Below are 19831 nucleotides of genomic sequence, written 5' to 3'. Positions count from 1 at the left end.
TGTGAAATAACCTAAAGTGTGTTTCTATTCTATGGCTAAATAAGGCGCTGCATGCTTCAGAATCTCATCAGTTCTTGTCTCTTCATCAAGGTAGCAGAAAGTGTGTATTGAAAATACCATTGTTCAAGGATTCTTCATGGTGTGAATTACATAGCCATCAAATAAGCATCACAGCAATGTTGGGTTTGAGGTAAGTCATCTTTCATTTCAAGTTTCTTGATGGAGTCTATCCCCTGTCGCTTTTAGAAGTCATGTGTGTTTGTTTTTCGCAAACTGTTTGGATAGTTTTATGATATGGACACAAGAGATAAGGAAACACTGTTATCTACACCGTAATAACCCAATGACCGAACTGATGGAACGACTATCAGCTTATGAGCTTAAGATCAGTTAATCGTCGACCTGAAATTCTTATAGCCTTTCGTTTCTTTCAGCATGGGCCGATCGCCGGTACTGTCGATGCCTACCGAATTATTCGTTTGATTTAGGCAATCGATTTTTTTACAGTCCGATTAGTATACCTTTTTTTTTATTTTTTGGCAAACGTATTGGTGAAAAAGGATACTACCGTACGTTACCTCTTTGACTCTTTTTAATTTTTAAGGTGAAAGAAGAGATTTTTGAAGTGCTAAAACGTATTTGGACGCGGACAACAGGGAACTGAATTGCGATGGCTTGCGTCTTCTTTCTCGACTAACGCAACGATATTTTTATTAAAAATAACTGAAACTTTCTGTTGACGACGATGTTGAAAAGCTCTTTATTTGTTTTGGTCGACTATCGTTTTTCCTTAAGAGAAATTAGAACACCGACTGTGTTTCTGGATCCACATTGCACCCACTTTGCATCATCAGTCGAATAATTTCAATTAAATTTGCCTTTTGATAAAATTTGCTTAATAAAGTGATGGCATTCCATCCACCACTTGTACTGCAATTGACGTCGATTCCGTGTTGATTCAAAAGTTGAATTATTTCAATCAAATTTTTTGTTTGGGAATATCGACACAATAAAAGGAGAGCATTCCATCCGCCGCTGGTCTTCCAATTGACACCTATTCCTTGTTGAATTAAAAGTTGAATTAATTCAATCAAATTTTCTTTTTGATAAAATTCGCATAGTAACGTTAGGGGGTTCCATCCGCAGCTGGTTCTACAATCGATTTCTATTTCGTGTCGAATCAAAAGTCGAATTATTTCGATCAAATTTTCTTTTTGATAAAATTCGCATAGTAAAGTTAGGGCATTTGATCCGTTGTTGGTCTTGCAATTGACTTCGACTCCGTGTTGAAATAAAAATTGGATTATTTCGATCAAATTTTCTTTTTCATAAAAAAAGACCAAGGAAATGAAGAGAATTCCATCCTCCGCTGATCTTGGAATTCATTTCAATTCCGTGTTGAATCAAAATTTGAATTATTCTTATTAAATTTTCTTTTTTGTAATGTCGACACAAGAAAAGAAGAACATTCCATCCGCTGGTGGTCGTGGAATTGATTTTGATTCCGCGTTGAATCAAAAGTAGAAGTATTTCCACTAAATTTTTGTGTCCATTGTTTTTTTCCTTTACCAGATAAAGAAGGGGTGACACTCCTTCTTCGTTTGTGCAATTGATATCTATATCTTCTTGTAAAAAAATTGCGATTTCTTTTAAACTTGGATACGTATCACGAGAACATAAGGTGAACAACAGGGTTTCAAGTTGACTCTAAAAAGAATATGAATAACTTTTTTGTTGTTTCCTAAATAGTAATAGTTAAAGGGTTTACTTTCATTTGCTTAAGGAATTCTGCAACGTCTGACGATGTCATTCTATCGGCGATATTTTCCTTAAGCATTCTCAGTATCAGTTCACGTGCACATACCGATTGTATTTCTGTTTAGTTGAAGCATATTTGATTTTATTTCGTCATATTTTAAAGTCTATTTTTATTTAAATTAACTTACTATCCAGATTAACTGGTTTATTATCAAGTATGTGGGTGTGAATTTGATGACGCAAACCGAAAGGATGACGACCACCTAACAAAAAGTATCCGAAGACGAGTCCTTCTGAAAACACATCACTTTGGATAGTTCCTCGTTTAACTGTTGTTTCACTTTCAGACTGACTCAATTCGTCGTCATAAAATAAGTTCAGGATTTCAGGTGCCAACCAGTCAAAAGTACCTCTGACTCAGCTCATAGAGTAAGACCCTCGCTCATTCACCGGTTTACTCAGTCCAAAATCAGCCCATTTCAATAACACGTCCCCTCTTTTGGGATCTTCCCAGATGAGGACGTTTTCAGGTTTGAGGTCGCGATGCACCAGTCCCATTTTGTGAATATACTCCAGTCCGACAGCTAATTGATAAAGGACCGTTAGCGATTGGGGCATCGGCCCACGGTATTTATTCTTGTGCCCGTCTTTCAAAAATTATTTTTACAAAGAAGCGTTGCACAATTCAAGATAATAATATCTGAAAATAGTCAACCAAAGTCATTTTTCGCTATTTTTTTTTTTTCAAATTTGTTTTGTCTTTTTTTACCTGAAATTTGCGTCACTCTCGGCGTGAAACAATTTTATTACATTCGAGTGATCAAGTCCCTGCAACGCTTCTTCTCCTTGTGTTTCGCTTGCGATATGAATTAACTGAATTCGCTTGACGGCCACCGATTTTTCACGCCATATACCTTTACATACGATACCATAACGCCCTTCACCCAACTTGTTATCGAGATCCAAATTCGTCACTTCGTACGACATTTCCATTCAATCATCTCTTTCTGAAATTTAATTATTTGTTAAGGTTTCGTAAATTGCGGTAAATTGTATGTGTAGTCCTCCTAGTACTCATCGATTTTCACAAGCTAAATGAGTTGACAGAGTAATTCGTATCAAGGAATTTTGGTATGATCGTTGTCATTCAGATCGCAGCTTTATCATTTTGTATTGGTTACCTTGGCGATTTTATCAAGGTAAACAGTTGATAAAATTTGTCAAGATAAACTCTCAGTTCACTTTTGTTTATGTCACTTGCAGGAGATCGGAGGGATATTTAATGGAGTTAATAACATTTTTTGTTATTTTATTATTTACGTACGCTTTTCTTTTTATACTTAAAATCTGATTAAAAATTTCGGAAATGCATGTAGTTTGATGGGGTATTCAGAATTGGGTTCCGAAATCGTTGATTTTTCCAGTATTCCCGTGACGAGTGGAAAGAGCGATGCATAATGCATTGCCGAAGCAACTAGAAAAGTCCCAATTTTCGTTAAGAAATGAGTCAAGACCTGTAGAAAGAGTCAGATCAATTTCCACCAATCAGAGGAGAACATCGAATCTGCAGTAGATCAATATGGTTTTGGTGTTACAGTAGATACATTTTGGTTTCAGCTTTATTATTCACTATGTATAACAAAAAATTGAATAAAGAGAAATCAGCTCCTCTATTATATCAACGGTTCATAGAGTGGGTAAGGCTAACTAACATGACAAATGATTTTGGCGGAATTAAGTCAGAATAGTAAAAAAAAAACATGTTAAAACGATCGTCCTTCTATATCTTAATGAATACTTTAGATCAAATTTTTTTTAATGCTTTCCATAGTGCTACTCTTTAAAATGGATTGCAGAATTTCATCATGTTTTTCTTTTGTCTTATCATATGCGATGTAAGTTAACGTATATTGCGTAACATCGCAATAATTTTCAATTAGAAGTCGAATAATTTCGTTTAAATTTTCTTTTTGATCACTTTGGCACAAGGAATGCATGCATTTTTTGAAGTCGCTGTAATCGGTCCATCTATTATAATAAGACCCGAGATAAGACCGAAAGTCATGGAAATAATTTCTTCCTTCCCAGTCGTCTTCACCATCGACTTACATTTCATGCTGAAGAAAAATTTGAACAATATCGACTAAATTTTCTTTAGTGTAGAATTGACACAAGATATCGAGGGCTCTTCTTCCATAGCAACCACTGCAGTTGACATCGATTCCTTGTCGAATAAGAAGTCGTATTAAGTCAATTAAATTGTCTTCTTGATAAAATGTGCATAAATAATGTAAGGCATTATTCATGTAACGGTCTTGGCAATTCACTTCTATTCCTTGTTGAATTAGAAATTGAACTATTTCAATAATATTTTCTTCTTTATAATATCGAAATAAATGGTAAAGGGCATTTTGTTCCGAATTGTTCTTCCAATTGACATCGATTCCGCGTTGAATTAAAAGTCGAATTATTCCAATTATGTTTCCTTTTTTATAAAAACGAAAAATCGTCTGAATGGCATTACATCCTTTCGAGCCTTTTAAATTATGGACTTCACAACCCTGTTCAACCAAAAGTTGTACAATGTCAATTAGATTTTGATCTTGAAGACGTGCTTGAGGAAGTAATTCAAAGGATGTGAAAAAAATTGGGTAGATCTTTGAAAGAAGGACCTTGAGGTCAAATCCGTGTTCGATGAAAAGTCGAATTATCTCATTTAAATTTTTGGGTAAAAAAGAAAAAAGAAATGGAAGGACATAATCTCCGTTGTTGTCTTGGCAATTGACATCGATTCCATGCTTGATCAAAAAATGAATGATTTCAACCAAATTTTCCTTTTCTTCAAATCTATTACACAAGGAAAAAAGAGCGTTCCGTCCGTGCCTGTCCTTGCAATTAACATCGATTCCCTGTTGAATCAAAAACTCGATTACATCAATTACATTTCCTAATTTAGAATACTGGCACAATGACATGATTGCAGATTCGCCCGCAGATTCGTTCTCGCAGTGAACTTCAATTCGATTTTCGATCAAATATCGAATAATTTCAATTAAATCTTCCTTTTCGTAATACCTGCATAACATATTGAGAGCATTAAGTCCATCCTGGTCTCTGCAATTAACATCAATTCCATGTTGAATCAAAAGTTTAATTATTTCTTTTAAAGTCTCTTGTTTGTAAGTTCCGCAAACGTAGCTTAGAACGTTGCATCCGTTGTCATTCTTGCAATTTACGTCGATTCCATGTTGAATCAAAAGTTGATATATTGGTATTAAAATCTCTTGTTTGTATTCGGTAAAGAAAAAAAGAGCATTTTCTCCTCTGAATATCCTGGTAGATATTGCTCAATACGGAGTAGATGTTATCGTTGATGGGGTTTTCAGGATTCCGCAAGGTGGTTCGGCACAGTAGTCGTGCCATGGTTCTATATTGAGGCAAAGAGCCAACTGGCCCATTCCGGCACGTTCGCCCCATTCCCATCCGCTGTCAGAACGTGACCTGGTGCGTCAAATTCCGGAACTATCTTGACTCCTCTAACCATGGCGTAGTGAACCAATTCTTTGATATCTTATTCAGGGTGGTAAACTTGATCGGGTGAATACGCTCCGTAGAGCGCGAAGTCTTGGCTCCCGAGTCGACACGAACGGGAAGGATTGCGAATCAGTCAGATGCCAATGGAATACGTTGAGTTTATCGTAGGACATGGCGTCGATAATCTTCTTGATGACTGGAACGCTGAGAAATTACGCGGCGTGTCGATGATGAGTCCACGGTGAACAAAGGCTGGCGAGTCGGATATGTTGGCATCCGTCAACATAATCATCGATTCCAGAGTTTTATCCCAGGCCATGATTTGCGACAAAGTTTCAATGGGGTGACGTGAAACCTCCGAAAAAAAGTCGTGGCCGTGATGGAAACGGATGTTGTGCTGCGCGGACTAGCAGACTGTGTGGCCGCAGTGGCGAATATCGTTTTCACGTGCAAATTGTAAGACTCTTGCGTTTCCATCCCGAGCCTTACGTCACCTGACGTGATAGACACTTGAATATGAATTTGCGGCCGCTGTCCATCTTTTGCTGTTTGGTTGCGACGGCGGAATGCTTCCGGAATACTCTTGCGGATGACGCCACGGAATATTGCAATCACTTCATTCGTCAACGATTTAACCTTTAAAGAAAACAAAATAGTTTGTTTTTAATGAAATTGATTTGCATTTGACAGGGGGTACCTCGGAACTTGGTGCGTTGATTCGATTGATGCGGATGTCGATCGGAAATTCGGAAGGAAAGACACAAGGGTTTTTGAGAGATAGATTGCGTCGCGTGGTTTTGGCCACAGCACCGACTCGTCATTGAAGTTAATTTGCAACCTGCCAGTGTTGGGTTGTTCATGTTATCACCTTTTACAGGTAAATCTTTTGCCACTTTAACACAACCCCTGCCAGTTCGGCACGCCCAAGCCCAGGGGGATGCTTCCCTATATAAAGAAAGACGTGCACACTTTAGAAAGTAACCTAAATTGTCAAACGGCTTGATTTAATATCTGCACAATTATTTTTGCTTTTACTCTCCCATTAAGTTCACATAAAACTTGAAGCTTTTATCAACGGGTTGAATTGGAATAATGACAATTGTACGCGACAAATTGATTTTCTTACCCGGTTCGGCTTTGCCCAACGGCCATTTGAGCGATGGAAAACAATCCGATGAAGAAGAGAAATTTCGTGTCCATCTCTCCTATTCAGAGGTCTCAAGATTTGTGCTCGAAAGTGTAACACCAAGTGGTAATAGCGCTCAACTTCAACGTTGTCGCGCTTCTGAATAATTCCAATTACGGGAGAAGAGAAACTAAGCAACTCAAAGTCTCAAACTCGTCTGTCAAGTCTGTGAAGAAAGCGAAGATTTCTTTTACGTTGTGGGTCATTGTATGCATAGTATGTGTTGATCGTACCTGTTTGGTGAGGGTTGTATAATGACGTACTTGTAAACAACTTGTTATTTTACTCGTAATGGCTTTTATGAAGAACGCTCGTTAACGTCTGTTACCAGCTGCTTACCATGTGACGTCTTGTTCTGTCGGCTTCAGCTCGGACTGCTCAGTCGACATTCACCTCTTTGATGAACGAACGGTCTAGTCATTTATTGGTTCTTTGATGTTGTTGGTTTAGGTCTGGCCTTCAAACCAGTTCGTATTTCCTGGTTTGATGTTTTTCTTTTTCCTATTGGCCTCGCTGGGCCGATGATTTTATAAATTGGGCACTCCGACCAGTTTTTATTTTGCTTTCTCTTTGTTTGTACATGATCAAAGTAGGGTGAGTTGAAGGAATCTTTAGCTTCTCGACCGAAGGGCGTGAATCGCGTGATTTTGTTGAAGGTTATTTTGCAATAACCAGTTTACATTTTGAATAAGTCTGTGGCTTTGATTTCGTCTGAAATCACGATAAAGAATTTCCCGGACTATGCTACCGGCGCATTGGTAGCATTAAATTCAAATTTTTCAAATTTTATCATAAAGATTTTTTCGCCACCACAAGGTGGCCTATAAAAGTAAATGGACAAAACGATCACTTTGATTGTTGTTAGATGTCGCTAGAATCGCATTGTTTTCTTGTCACATGTTGAAAGTTTCTACTGGTGTCTTCCATGTTTCTTCGTAATTTCCTTTGTGTTTTGTTTGGAATAATTTCAACGCCATACTAAATGTAAGTTGCTTTTTGTACTCATAATGTTTCTACTGGAAATTCTAGATCATTGTGTTTTACAAACAAGAAACAAGTTCGGTATTCACTTTCCCTTGATCGGAGGGAGTTAATCCAAAATCTTTAAGTAAGACGCAAAAATCTTATTTTTTGTTTAAGCTTCATTTTAATTTCCCATTCGTTTTTTTACAGCACGTACCTGAGATCGCGAGTCGGCCGCCGATGTCAATCTACAATGCCATTCTACAACTCTTCTACAACCCTATTCTTTATTGGAATTGTGTGGTCCGGCACGGAGATCCTTGAGACAATGGTGACTTGCAGCTGATCTTTGTCCAGGACAGAAGTGTGATTTCCACCAAAGTTCTGCTCCAAGGATGGAGATCTTCGCGACGCACGCTCATCTAGCTTCACTGCTTATGCTGCTACACATCTTGTCGTACATCACTGACGAGTAAGATCACTTCAGTGGTCCCTTCATCCGCAACTGTAGTCACTCTCAACGGGATTATGCTCAGGTACCGGACAATTGACTTGTTTTCGTAGATTATCTACTAATTATCTACTTGCTTTAAACTCTGGTATGTGTAATAGTTTCAAAATCAGGCACTTCTTGCGCTCAAACGAAGTATTTCTTATACGTTTCTTTTTTCTAACGCTAGATGGCTTTTCATAATTTTCAGCTGTCAAAACAGTCAGTTTCAGTAACTTTGCAAATCTCTTTAAACATTTATCGGCAGCTGCTGTGTAGAAATTTTTTAGGGAAAACTGACGTTAACTATTCCACCAACAAAGCTCACTTGTTAGATTTTTCATAATGTGTTTTTTTTTCCTACTTCCGGTTTTTCTTATTTCAGTCAGTAGTTCAGTAAATATTCATTTGACGCACAAAAGAACCACATATTCGGGATCCTCATCAAATTTGTGATAAAGTTCATGTTTTTTTTTGTACGTACGCATACTTCCGGTTTCGAAAATTTTCCTGAACTATAAGTTCAGGAAAATTCTCGATTTTGGCCAAATTTTGGATTTCGTTTGAATCACATCTAATCGACCCCAAATTTCATGGAGATCACGGATATGTGGTTTATTTTGACGGGAGCTCAATAGTTAAGTCGCTATCGCTTACTTCCGGTATAGTTCCGGAAAATTTGCATGAATCTAGTAAGTGAGCTTTGTTCTGCGTACATTTCTCGATATTGCCAGCCATATTTTAATCAATTATTAGTGCGCTGTTTAAGTTTAGAGCTAAAAATCTGATCTTTTTACTAAGTGTAACTTTAATTGCCATGTCATTTAATAAGTATTGTTTTGTTTTTCAGGTTTATATGTAGAGGAGACGTTGAGAAGATGGACACCAAAAGGTCGCCGGTATTTCAAAAATGTCAGCGCGGATCATCATTTGTTGTTGGAAATATGTTTTGTGTTAGTTAACCCGTTGGCTGCCACGCCTTTGCTCCCCCATGTTAGCTCTGTAGCACGGGCCGCGCTGTTCGGTCTCGTGGTTTATTTGCCGCGGGGTTGGACAGTTCGTGTAGAGAGTAACCTACGGGTTGTATGGCGTGGCAGCCAACGGGTTTACCGGTTAACTTATGTGTATGTATGTTTGTTTATATGTATGTATATTGTATGAAAAGTGGAGGAATTGTGGGCGGAGGTGGGAATATAAATGCGATTCCAACTATTTATTTCTGTTTTTAATTTTTTTAATTTCAACTTTAAGAATCCATACTTTTAAACACACTACATATTGTACACGAATATATACAGTTTATTTAGCAAGAGAAAGAGCTTAGGTGTTCAGAAAATCTTTTTTAGAAATGTCTTCAAATAAAAGAAAAAAATTTATCCAAAATTGTGCTAATTGTATGACTACGTGAAATCGCCGATCAGTCAACTGTAAACATAGCCGTGATAAAACTGCATCCAAGACATTCAGTCAGGAGAAGATTGTGGCAATTAATATTAGGAAGAAGTCGATACGGAAAATAGCAACTACTAGTCAGGAGCAACTAATCTCGGGGAGAAGTAAAGTCAAGCTAATAAAAAACAATATCTAATTGAGACCATTCATTACGAAATCGATCGACATGGCATAAAACGAGTCAATTTTCTGGGAACAGGAACAAAAGAAATGTACAATTCTCTAAAATACTGTCATCTCAAAATGACGTTGTCCTCCAACGCCACAGAACTTACAGTTAACTTTTAATCTTGCCACCTCGCCCACCCTGAGAAATAAAATTAAAGAATCCAAAGTACCTCCTTCCCCCCAAAAAAAACTTCTTTTAATTCTCCTGTCAAAAATGAATCCTAACATGTCGTCCTAACACAAAAAAGAAAACCTTTTAGAAAATTTGTGATGTCTCAACTTAGACAAAGGAATCAGATTTGGAATCTTTGTGTTCACTAAACATAGGTAAATTACTACATGAAATAATTTGGTGATGAACAGTTGAACACGAGTCCTGACCAATCTTGCAGATCTCCCTTAACACCTCACCAACTTCTGAAGTCAGGAAATCTGAATAAAATAGAAAGATTAACACAAATAATGTTTAGCTTCATTAACTATTCTTACTTAAATGAAACCAGAACGCAGCACAAAAAGTTTTTTGAAAAATTCCAATATGAAAGTTACTTTGAGCAATGAATCACAAGCTGGGCTGGACAAGAACGAATATCGTTAGTTTGACAGTGAGGAATGTTTAATGAAAACGAAATGACTACAAGATATATGAAACAATACTTAGTAGCATAATTAGAAGAGAGATAACCAACTAGACAAGGAATATCCAAAATGTAGGAAAATGGCGACCAGGCGACTGTCTCCACTCCGACCACGTGAGAAATGAAATAGTTAGGTAGCAGACGATGAATGGCAATGGCCGATAGGCAGTAAAGAATTTCTCCGCTAGATGCTATACAATCGCCTGTATCAGGCGGCAAATGCAATGCAATCAAATTCTTTATTTTTGTGTTGTAACAAAACTGAAAGTTATAAGAAAATTGCAAAAACAATCAATTTGACAAATAATTTAAAGCCTTAGTTGTGAAATATCAACTCTGAGGACTCAAAATCTGGTAAATTTTATACCTGAAGGCTGAACTATCGATATATAATGACCGTAGAACTCCAAAGACAGAAGAGTAGAAGACTCCACCGACAATAGAATCCCAATATTTTGTATAAATATTATAGTATAAAATGGCGTTATTACGTTCTTATGAAGAAAACAACCCAAACCAACAAGGACGGGGCAATATCCTGGCAACTGGCACCGCCCTATTGTAGTTAAAATGTGTTATTTTTAAAAAGGGAAAATGTGGTTGCTGCTTCAACTGTCATGTATTCATCCGCAGCCGTCGTGAGGCGAGAGAAAGTACGAAACGGACTCGAGCGGACAAAACTGGCGATTGAAACCGGATCTGACGGCACCCGAATGCACAAGGGAGCACGAAAACGAGAGCGAGATGGTAAATGATCTCTCCGTCACATCCTTAATTCAAGTCGAACCGAATTTCAAACTTCTTCTCCAAATCGCCGCCATATTTCGGGCGGTTGAGATCTGGAGTGTCATTACGTAACTCGTGCCAATCTCGTTTTCTCCTCCTCACAACAACTGCTTCTACAAAAAAACATCTACGAGCAAGTTAAAAAAAAAAAAAGATTACGATCCATAAACAAATTCTACAGAGGGGAAAAGAAGGGATTCAATGTCAACGCGCATATCTGAGACTCGAGTACTGGCATCGTAACGTTTCACAGGTTTTCCCTTGCGATCGATGAGAAACTTTTCAAAATTCCAGCGGACATCGTTGTTGCGCAATGGACTGTAAATTAGTCTGGCGATTGGTTCGAAGAAATCACGAGTCGTCGGGCAACTTTTCTGTTATTTCAGTGAAATAGATAAAAAGATAATCGAAGATAATCAAGATCCGCCGCTCAGTATAACGACGTCGTGTTATACGTAGAACAAAAATAAAACCATCGCTTACTTTCAGATAAGAATATAAGGGATGGTCGTTAGCGCCGTTGACTTCAATCTTGCGGAAAAACGTTATGTTCGTCTGGAAATCGTTTCCCGGCCGGACGTAACGAATCCCGTTCATAATCTCCTCATCTGTAGTTCCGGGTTCTTGCTGTGAACATTTCCATAACGAAGTATCAGATTGAAAAATCGGTTAATTACATATCCTAGGAGAGGTTAGTGGCATTTAAAAAATAATACCCTAGCAAATTGATTACAAGGAAAAGCTAAAACAACCAAATCATTGGCAAATTCCTCTTGTAGTGCATTCAATTCGTGGTACTGATAGCTGAACCTTCAATAAGTTGCCACGTTAACGAGGAGGATTACCTTTTGTTTCACAAAAAGAAGAAGAAAACAAATAAAAACAGGTGTCAGAGGATACGGAATGCCGCATTGGCAACTTCCAGACTAATAATCAGAAATGGATGTCACCTTCCCCAAGAATTCCGAAAGGAATAATGTCCTTGAGCAGTTGAGCTCCCTCTCTGCATAACTATAAACGCCAATGTCAGTGGAAGAGTTGGACGAGACGCAATTCTGGCTCACTTTGGTCTCGTCTCCGCTTACCATGGGCCCCAAAAGGGTGGCAGGCAGCCGTGAGCATAATGCCCCAAACGGCCATTTTCACGGGTTTCACCCTATCTAAAAATTAAAAAAAAACATTTTAAATGCCACAACGTAATACAATTCATCACGTAAGATCTCAATTTAAAATTTTCAAAAATATACAAGCTTCGTTTTACCTTTACTTGCTGGACAAGAATAAAAGAAAACAGCAAGTTAAGTCTTCTCACCCGGATGGGGTGCTCGATCAAGATTCAAGACTAACGTTTACACGAAACTCGAAGTTGGTTTTTAAACACATGGAAAAAATTGCGAAACGACTTTATATTAAAGCTTACTTTCTATATTCCCAGAAGCAGAGTCCGTAAACTGGAGGTTGATCAACTCCATAAGGCGGCGCCCATGCTAGTGTCATTAAGCTGGAAGTTGGTCAATTGACAATTGCACGTACGATGGTTTTCCTTGGGGTTGTGGTGGAAACGGTTTTTATTTAGAGCATATCACGAAGTACAGTAGTACAATCGCCTGCAGGAGATTGAGAGTTTTGAGAAAGAACGACGAGTGCCAGCGATAAAACATATTTCTACGCTCCCGTTGCGCTATTGGACCACTCGAATGCGCCGTTAATATTTACAACAAGGGTGACAAAGATGAGACAGATATGAGATTACGCATCGAAAAGTGGAACGACAAAGTCCAGAATGAAGTTGTCAAACATTATGAAACATTTAAATGAAATCGTCGATCAAAAAATACAACCGGATAGTGTTGGAGATATTAGCTTGCTGGAGAAGGTCACACTAAGTTTGAAATTTCTATCTGTAACACGTAACACTCTAGACGAAAACAAAATGGCAAACAAAATCCAATTTTGATTGCCAGATTTACAAAAAGCGCCTCGGACTAGAAATGGAAGAAAATTCATTCGCGTTTAATTCACTATAACGGATCGGAATTTGCAAAGAATTCGCATTTCAGTTGTGCAATCGTCCACAAAAATTTTGATTGCCAGATATAAAAATTTATTTATTTTTTTATTTTTACCGCCGAATCGTACTCGTAAATTTTACCTCCGGTATAAAATGGACAGTCGCACGGTGTGAAAAAGGCGAACAAACAAACGGCTGTTAAATAACAAAATGTCAGACTGGTCTTACGTAAGTGTTGGTCAACACTTTCAATGATTTAATGAAACGATTGCTTGGCGAATGCGAATTGGGGCACGTAATCTAATCAGTCGGCAATTCGCAATTGAAATTACAATTCGAGACAGGTACAAAAAGTTCTTACCTGCTGCCTTTACTTTGATGAATGTCGTGGTGATGGCTCAGGTGAGTGGAATTTTCTGCATATTGCCAAAATGCCAGGATCGGTCATTCACGGTCTCTGGTGGCTTGATGGTGATGATAACTTATTCCTCTGATGATTATGTCGATTGAAGCACTAAGGAGTCCTAATTCACGTCAACGCACAACTCTACAATCTCCATCTCAATAGAATCAAACAATTAAATGGTTCGCACTTTGACACAACAACACTATGAAAACTGAGTTGGCTATACCCAGACTTGTAAGGCCCAACTGTTTCCGAAAGTAGTAGTAGCAACTTAAGTCAACTCATTTCTTTTAAACTTTTTCATTTCAAATTCCATTAGACCATTAGGTTGTAGTAAATTAGTACTGAACAAAATTTAACGAGTTTCAATTTTGCACTGCAGACGAACATTTGTGAGAACCGAAAAGACAAATTAAATCAGCAAAAAAATGAAAAAAACACAATATTTTTTCTTTCTTCTTTTTTGTTATTGCCAATGAAAATTTGAAATTTTATTTCAGCAATTTTGATTTTAAAATTTATTTGGTGTGACACTGACTGACCTAACAAACTAAAACGGTATGTTTTATAGTTACGTTAGAGAATGCCTTCGTAAGTAAAGTGACCCTTATCTTCTTTCAAATACTTATTCCACGAACAGAACAGTGAAACTCAAATGTGGATCTTTAAGTTGAAGTAGAATTATTATAGCTGCAAACTTTCCGATTATTCAGAGCAACGGCTGTAAGGTACGGCAGACGCAGACTGGATCGGTCCTGCTTGTGGCATCAATCCTGTCTTATTAAGAAAATCAATATCGATCTTAACTTATTAAGGAAACCAAAATTTACACTTCTCTTCCTTGTCCACCTTCTTTCGCCCTTCAAGTTCAATCGCCCCGTTGGTTGCTGCGGTGTATCGGCAGTAAATGGTTCTTCCACAGACTAAGATTGGTTCTTCTTTGGGCTGCTATTCGACACGTTACTGCTGTCAAAATCGACAATCAAGAAATCAATGGCGAAATCAAGGAATATGACACTGGAAGAATAAGGAAATCATACTATTATAAATCACTACCTTGTAATGCGTATTGTACGATCCGATGCCACAACTGCGAGTATTTTGAATGTCAATGTTGTGCTTCCGCCAAGTGGAAGAACCTTCCGCTAAAATACGATCCGGAAGTCCGCGCACAACGAGGTTTCTTCATCCATGCCATTGTTTCATCGTTCACAACACCAGCCGAGCCGGCATAGGATTGGCACAGTATCAGCGGAAACGGCCGAGACACGCTAATAGATAATTCTAGACAAAAATTAGCCAGTCGGCATTAGGAGGTGGCCATGTATACCGTTGAATGTCGTCACCGGATCCGCCTCGGACGTCACCAATCAGCTGCCCCAATTTCTAATGACCAGATAATTGAAGAGATTTCATCAGTAATTTTATTTGTAGTTGCAAGCAAATATTTGCTGCAATAGCCTAACCTAACTCATTAAAAAAGGAAATAATATACTCAATTAATTTTAAAAATTCTCTGCTGTACTTACCGATTGACTTGTCCTTATTATGTGTTTTTCAATGTACAGTTCCTCAACTTAACTTGTGTCGATTGTTGATTCGTACTAATAAAATATTTTAACGGCCCGACTATTTTGTTTGTGGTTTTACGTTGTTTGCAAGGCTGACTTAGTCCGTTAACCTTGTGGCAATGCAGTCCTTTTGGAGATGGAATGTGATCACTGATCATAGGTAGGCTTCATTTTCCTCAGGCGCTGGCGGATGGCCGTGATGAGACTTTGCTAAGCACGAACGAGACAGGAAAAGAAATCGTTTCGGTTAAGACCTTCGCAACACAAAACTTCGTGTTACATTTTACCTTCAGTTCATGCCGTCACACCTTCAGCTGCTCTTCACCGAAGCACATCGACAGATTGGAGTTCTTTTTCAAAGGTAGTAAAAATGGAACAAAAATAAATTCAAATCATCCTTTTTTTTATATCAATAAACTGTCGTGTTATTCGTAAATTTCAAATGTCATTTATAGATGGGAATTTGGTTGTCATGGAAACTGATAGTTGCGTCGATTCTTTTTCTGACAAGTTTGGCTTAGACTTCGGAATCACCCGATCCTTTAATCGATCCCGCCTCGTCTGAGCCTCGCCAGGATAAACCGCCGATTAAAATTTCTTCCGTGCAATTTGAATCTGTTTGTGTCAATATTTACGACAGTCAAACAACTAAAAACAACAAGAAAATCTATTTCTACTCGCCGATGTCTCTGCTAAATCACAAGAATGTCGCTTCTATTCACAACACACACCACCTTCCAGTAAGACGATATCAATTCTTTAGTTGGAAATGTCGCACTTTATCCCAAAATAGATGCGGGACGAAGGAAGCGAAGGAAGAGTTAAAACACATGTCGCTTAGCATCGCTCCTTGTTTGGGGTAGACAACCATTTAGTAGCGCAAAGTACAGACCCAAATTGTTCACCGAACAGTTGACAATGTCTAAACTATTGTTTTGAAGCAACAGCTCACCGCGCTGACGATTTCTATAGCCACAAACTCCAAACAAACGTTGGTGTAAAGTCGAGATAGAATACGCGGAATTCTTCCATTTAAAACGTCATATGGCCATATGGCCTCAAAGGCCTTTGAAAACCAAAACAAAAGGGGTACGTAAAAGGCCAAAGAGTACAAAGAGGAACAAGGGGAGAACAAAAAATATCCTCCCAGTCATTATATGTATACATACATGCTACGAAACTCGAACTCGGTCAACCGGGAAAGATCAATGTAGCGCCGGCGATATTTCAGCATCCATCCATCGAGCGGCCATCTCAGAAAAAAAGGAAGAAAAAGAGAACAAAAAATCTCCCGGCAGATTCGTGTGCAGAAGAGAAAAGGGGAGAGGGATGCCAATTTCAGTCCCTTCACGTATCTCTGATATATGTTGGACGTAAATGAGGTGGAAACATGACTCAACGGCGGAGCTTTGTCAGGCCTTTGGTCCTCGGCGACAACCGTGACATCCATCACCTCACCGGAGTCTCCGGATGCAGGCGGCAGCCCCTGACGTCGTATATGTATATTACGCACGTAACAGTATGTATATTCGTTGAATAGACATACTAACACGACGAGTGGCGTTTGCATCAATGAACTGAAACGTGAGTCTGTCGATGGAAAGACGAGGTCCACGTGACATTTTCCGGCAGAAAAAGAAGAAGAAAAAGACCGAGAGGGACAACAGGAAGAAATAAATAAAGGAGGCTGTCATCATGGCTTGTAAGCATGACGATGAAGACAGGAGATGACATCTCATCAGAGCCAAGAAAGAAACATGTGCGTCTTTCGTGCTACGCTGGTAGTTGTTTTTTTTTCTTTCGATTCGCCGAAAACATTTCCAAACAAATAAAACGGAGCTTAAAATACGGATGGCAAAGGAAAACACAAACATCGCAAGAGACCAATGCATCCCTCATCTCCTCTCGGAAATCTTGAACTGCCAGAGTCTAGCAATTGATCGGTACACATCAGAGGAGCTTTCCGCGTGTCCGCGATGAGGCGACCGAGGAGGAAGAAGAAGATGCGGCCCCCCTCTCCTTATTTAACGTGCTACTAAATCAACTGTCGTCTGGTAGGGATTTGCTTTTTTTTTGGTCTTCCCCCCGGTGCTGGAACCAAAAGTTCCGCTTCGATTCCTTGTGCAAATGCAGTCTGAATATCCTCGCAAGTCCTACGTCGTTAAATAACAACAAACAGCATCAACAGCAACAACACAAAAGATGAAAGAGCAGCCATTCCCGGTCATCTGACCGTGACTGAGGCACGTACTGTAAGCCTACATTGAACAAACGCAACACACCCAAAGAGGCAGGCAGAATTCACCCAATTTTTTCCCTCCCATGTAACGTATAGGGGTCGTCCAACCGTTACTACGCCGAGAGTCCTGTACCCCGAGCCTTTTCGTGTGAACTATCGATTTGCTTGCGTTGGATCGAAGCACACACGAGAAACCTGCATCACGAGTTTGGCAGATGTACAGTCAAAAAGAGGGGGGGGGGGGGAGTCCTCCGCAAAAGGATTGATTCCGAACAATAGCCAACAAACAACTGCTTCCGGGCCCATTAAAGCGCACCATTTAACACGGACAAGGGGGAGGAAGAAGAGCATGAGGTGTTTAGAGCTATCTCTCTGGCCGGTGCAATGCAGGAAGCATACAGATTATAACAGCAAGGGACACTCGAAAAAACAAAAAAATAAAGGGCGTCGAAACAAAAAGTCAGGCAAACGACGATGCCCTTCACGGGATGGCCGTTGCTATGTGGGGGGGAAAAAAATGAGAAGAGTCCTTGCATACGCCAAGGCATTACTCGGGGGTGATTTATGCCGCATTGATATCAGATTCTTCAGAGTCTACGTGTTTATTTATTCATGATTTTATATTGCCGCGCAGAGTCGACGGTTTCTCAACTGTTTTTAAGTGGAAACGGAAGGGATACACACACGTATACAGCAGAGCCTGATAATGCATCTATTATGACCGTCTTCATGGAAAAAAAAACGTCTAAAGGTTGAGTGTCAAAAAGTCACGAAAACATTTCTGTATGCAAAAAAGGAGCCGGAATAATTCAAGCCATGAAGTCTCTTTTTTAACCCTGTACGTGATGCATGAATTGAAAATGAAGCTATCATACAAACTCTAGGAACAACCAAGTTTGCAGCGTAGGGAAACGAATTGTGATTCGAGATGGAAAAGAAAAAAACAAAATCGACTAGGCAGCAAAGCAACCAGTATCCATGCGATGCGAGCCCGTCTGAGCACCACGACAACATGAAAAAATAAATAAAAATAAACAAGGAAAGTCGACTAGAAATTGCGTTACGATCCGTGTTTTTCTTTGGCGTATTTACATTTGCCGCTATCTAACTTCGCCTCCTTCACGATGAGATGGGGCTCAACTTGAGAAAGGCTGAAAGGGTCATCCATAAACAGCACGGGCTCATGAGCACCGGTTGACACCAAAAACAACCAATTGCTTCCTCAAGCATGGAAAAGAGTTTCAAGCCATCCTGGGTAACAGTTGACATTCGAACCGAGAAACAGCGACATAATTGAAATGACGACTACAGCACAAGTCGCGGATGAAAATTAGGACAGGCGGACAAGGAACAAGGAAACAATCAGCAAAGAAGATTTCGATACGCCAAGCGGAGCGGAACGAAGATGTTGTCGTTGGGATTTTTTGGTTCGTCATTCGCGCGTCATGCGCATTCAATAGAAGTAGTGGACACTGATTGAACCACCCGTTTTGATGTCACTGCGTGTCTAATCTCATTAAGGTCGAGGAGAGGGTCACGGGGGGCTGTGCTCACTCGATTCGAGTGCACGGGAACAAACTTGTAAAAAAAAAACACAAGCTAAGAGTCGAAAAAGTTGGTGGAGAACGGATAACCAAATGACAACATATGGTGGAGATGTCGTTATTTGGGGAAACTAAGCAAGAGATTCGATCGAGAAAATTTTTTCACAAAATATTTGGATATTCAACAAAAATTGCCATTTTTCGCCAAGCAAGAGAAAATGAGATAAAAGGGAGCGAAATCTTACCTTTAGTTGAAACAAGTCCTGGACATGCATGACGCCTCGCGTACTGGAATCACGAACCTAGATGGGCACAAAGAAGAACCAATGTTAAAAGATAGTCAATGGAGCATGCAACACGCTCTCATTTCAGATTAGCAAAAGTCTTCCCAGAACTTGCACGTCGTCTGGTAATCAGTCGACGTGGAAAATGCACGAGCCCGATCCGCCATTTTTGCTTTTGCAACAGCGAGGGATAGAAGAGGTTTAGGAATACAAAAGGGAATTCATCTTTCTTTTTCCTTTTTTGGCTGGGAACCGTCTCCAAGTTGAGAACGTACACACAGAGGCGCACATGGAGAATCAAGAAATCTTTACGTACGACTGCTTTTGATACATCTCGGGCCATCTCAAGTATGTATTCGCCCTTCTCTGCATTCAGAGTTTAAACAGGATGAAAGAAATACTAGCAAAAAGCCCAGGATAAGAATGTATACAGAATCTTCCATTCAAATCGAAGTTATAGCTAAGAAAAATGCATTTCTGCAGTATCGGCAAATTTTTTTTGGACCGATGTCACTTTTTTCAGAATTCAAAATTTCTGTCTTTCTTAATGCATTTTTTTCCATTAACTAATAAACATGAGTGGCGATTTGGGTTCGAAATGTAACAACCTTCGGATTTATAAACAATGCCCGTCAGATTTTTTCTACATTACATTACACACCAATAATGATACTTTTGTAACACGTATTTTCAATTAAATTTACCATTTGTAAGTTTGCTGGGGGCTCTGAGCACTATTGTTCAATCACCTGTGCTTAAACTAAACTGAGATCATGCTTCAGACAATATTTTTTTCGTCTG

At 39.1% G+C, this 19831-nt stretch overlaps 2 protein-coding genes and 1 long non-coding RNA gene across 5 annotated transcripts in view; 1 reads left to right on the top strand and 2 right to left on the bottom strand.

Moving 5' to 3' along the window:
- Positions 1-19831, top strand: part of LOC124314010 — a 379219-nt gene that overhangs the window by 101131 nt on the left and 258257 nt on the right. The window lies entirely within an intron of this gene.
- LOC124316795 (glutathione peroxidase 3-like) lies at positions 10790-12329 on the bottom strand. Its single transcript, XM_046782720.1, has 5 exons — positions 12237-12329; positions 11926-12135; positions 11692-11820; positions 11459-11602; positions 10790-11349 (listed from the first exon to the last, which is right to left on the bottom strand). The coding sequence occupies exons 2-5, from the start codon at positions 12061-12063 to the stop codon at positions 11131-11133; spliced, it is 630 nt and encodes a 209-aa protein (XP_046638676.1). The 5' UTR covers positions 12064-12135; positions 12237-12329; the 3' UTR covers positions 10790-11130.
- Positions 13896-15310, bottom strand: LOC124319315. 3 transcript variants are annotated; one of them, XR_006913026.1, is made up of 5 exons: positions 14922-15310; positions 14723-14858; positions 14449-14676; positions 14223-14358; positions 13896-14165 (listed from the first exon to the last, which is right to left on the bottom strand). It is a non-coding gene; the product is annotated as an uncharacterized LOC124319315 (long non-coding RNA). The 3 variants fall into 3 exon arrangements; XR_006913020.1 differs by having other exon boundaries at positions 14449-14663; XR_006913032.1 differs by having other exon boundaries at positions 14449-14663; positions 14723-14778.

Source organism: Daphnia pulicaria, chromosome 1 (genome assembly GCF_021234035.1).
Source record: "Daphnia pulicaria isolate SC F1-1A chromosome 1, SC_F0-13Bv2, whole genome shotgun sequence".
In the NCBI taxonomy this organism is placed as follows: Eukaryota; Metazoa; Arthropoda; class Branchiopoda; order Diplostraca; family Daphniidae; genus Daphnia; species Daphnia pulicaria.
The sequence above is the reverse complement of the archived record's forward strand: the minus strand, read 5'-3'. Positions and strand labels throughout refer to the sequence as shown.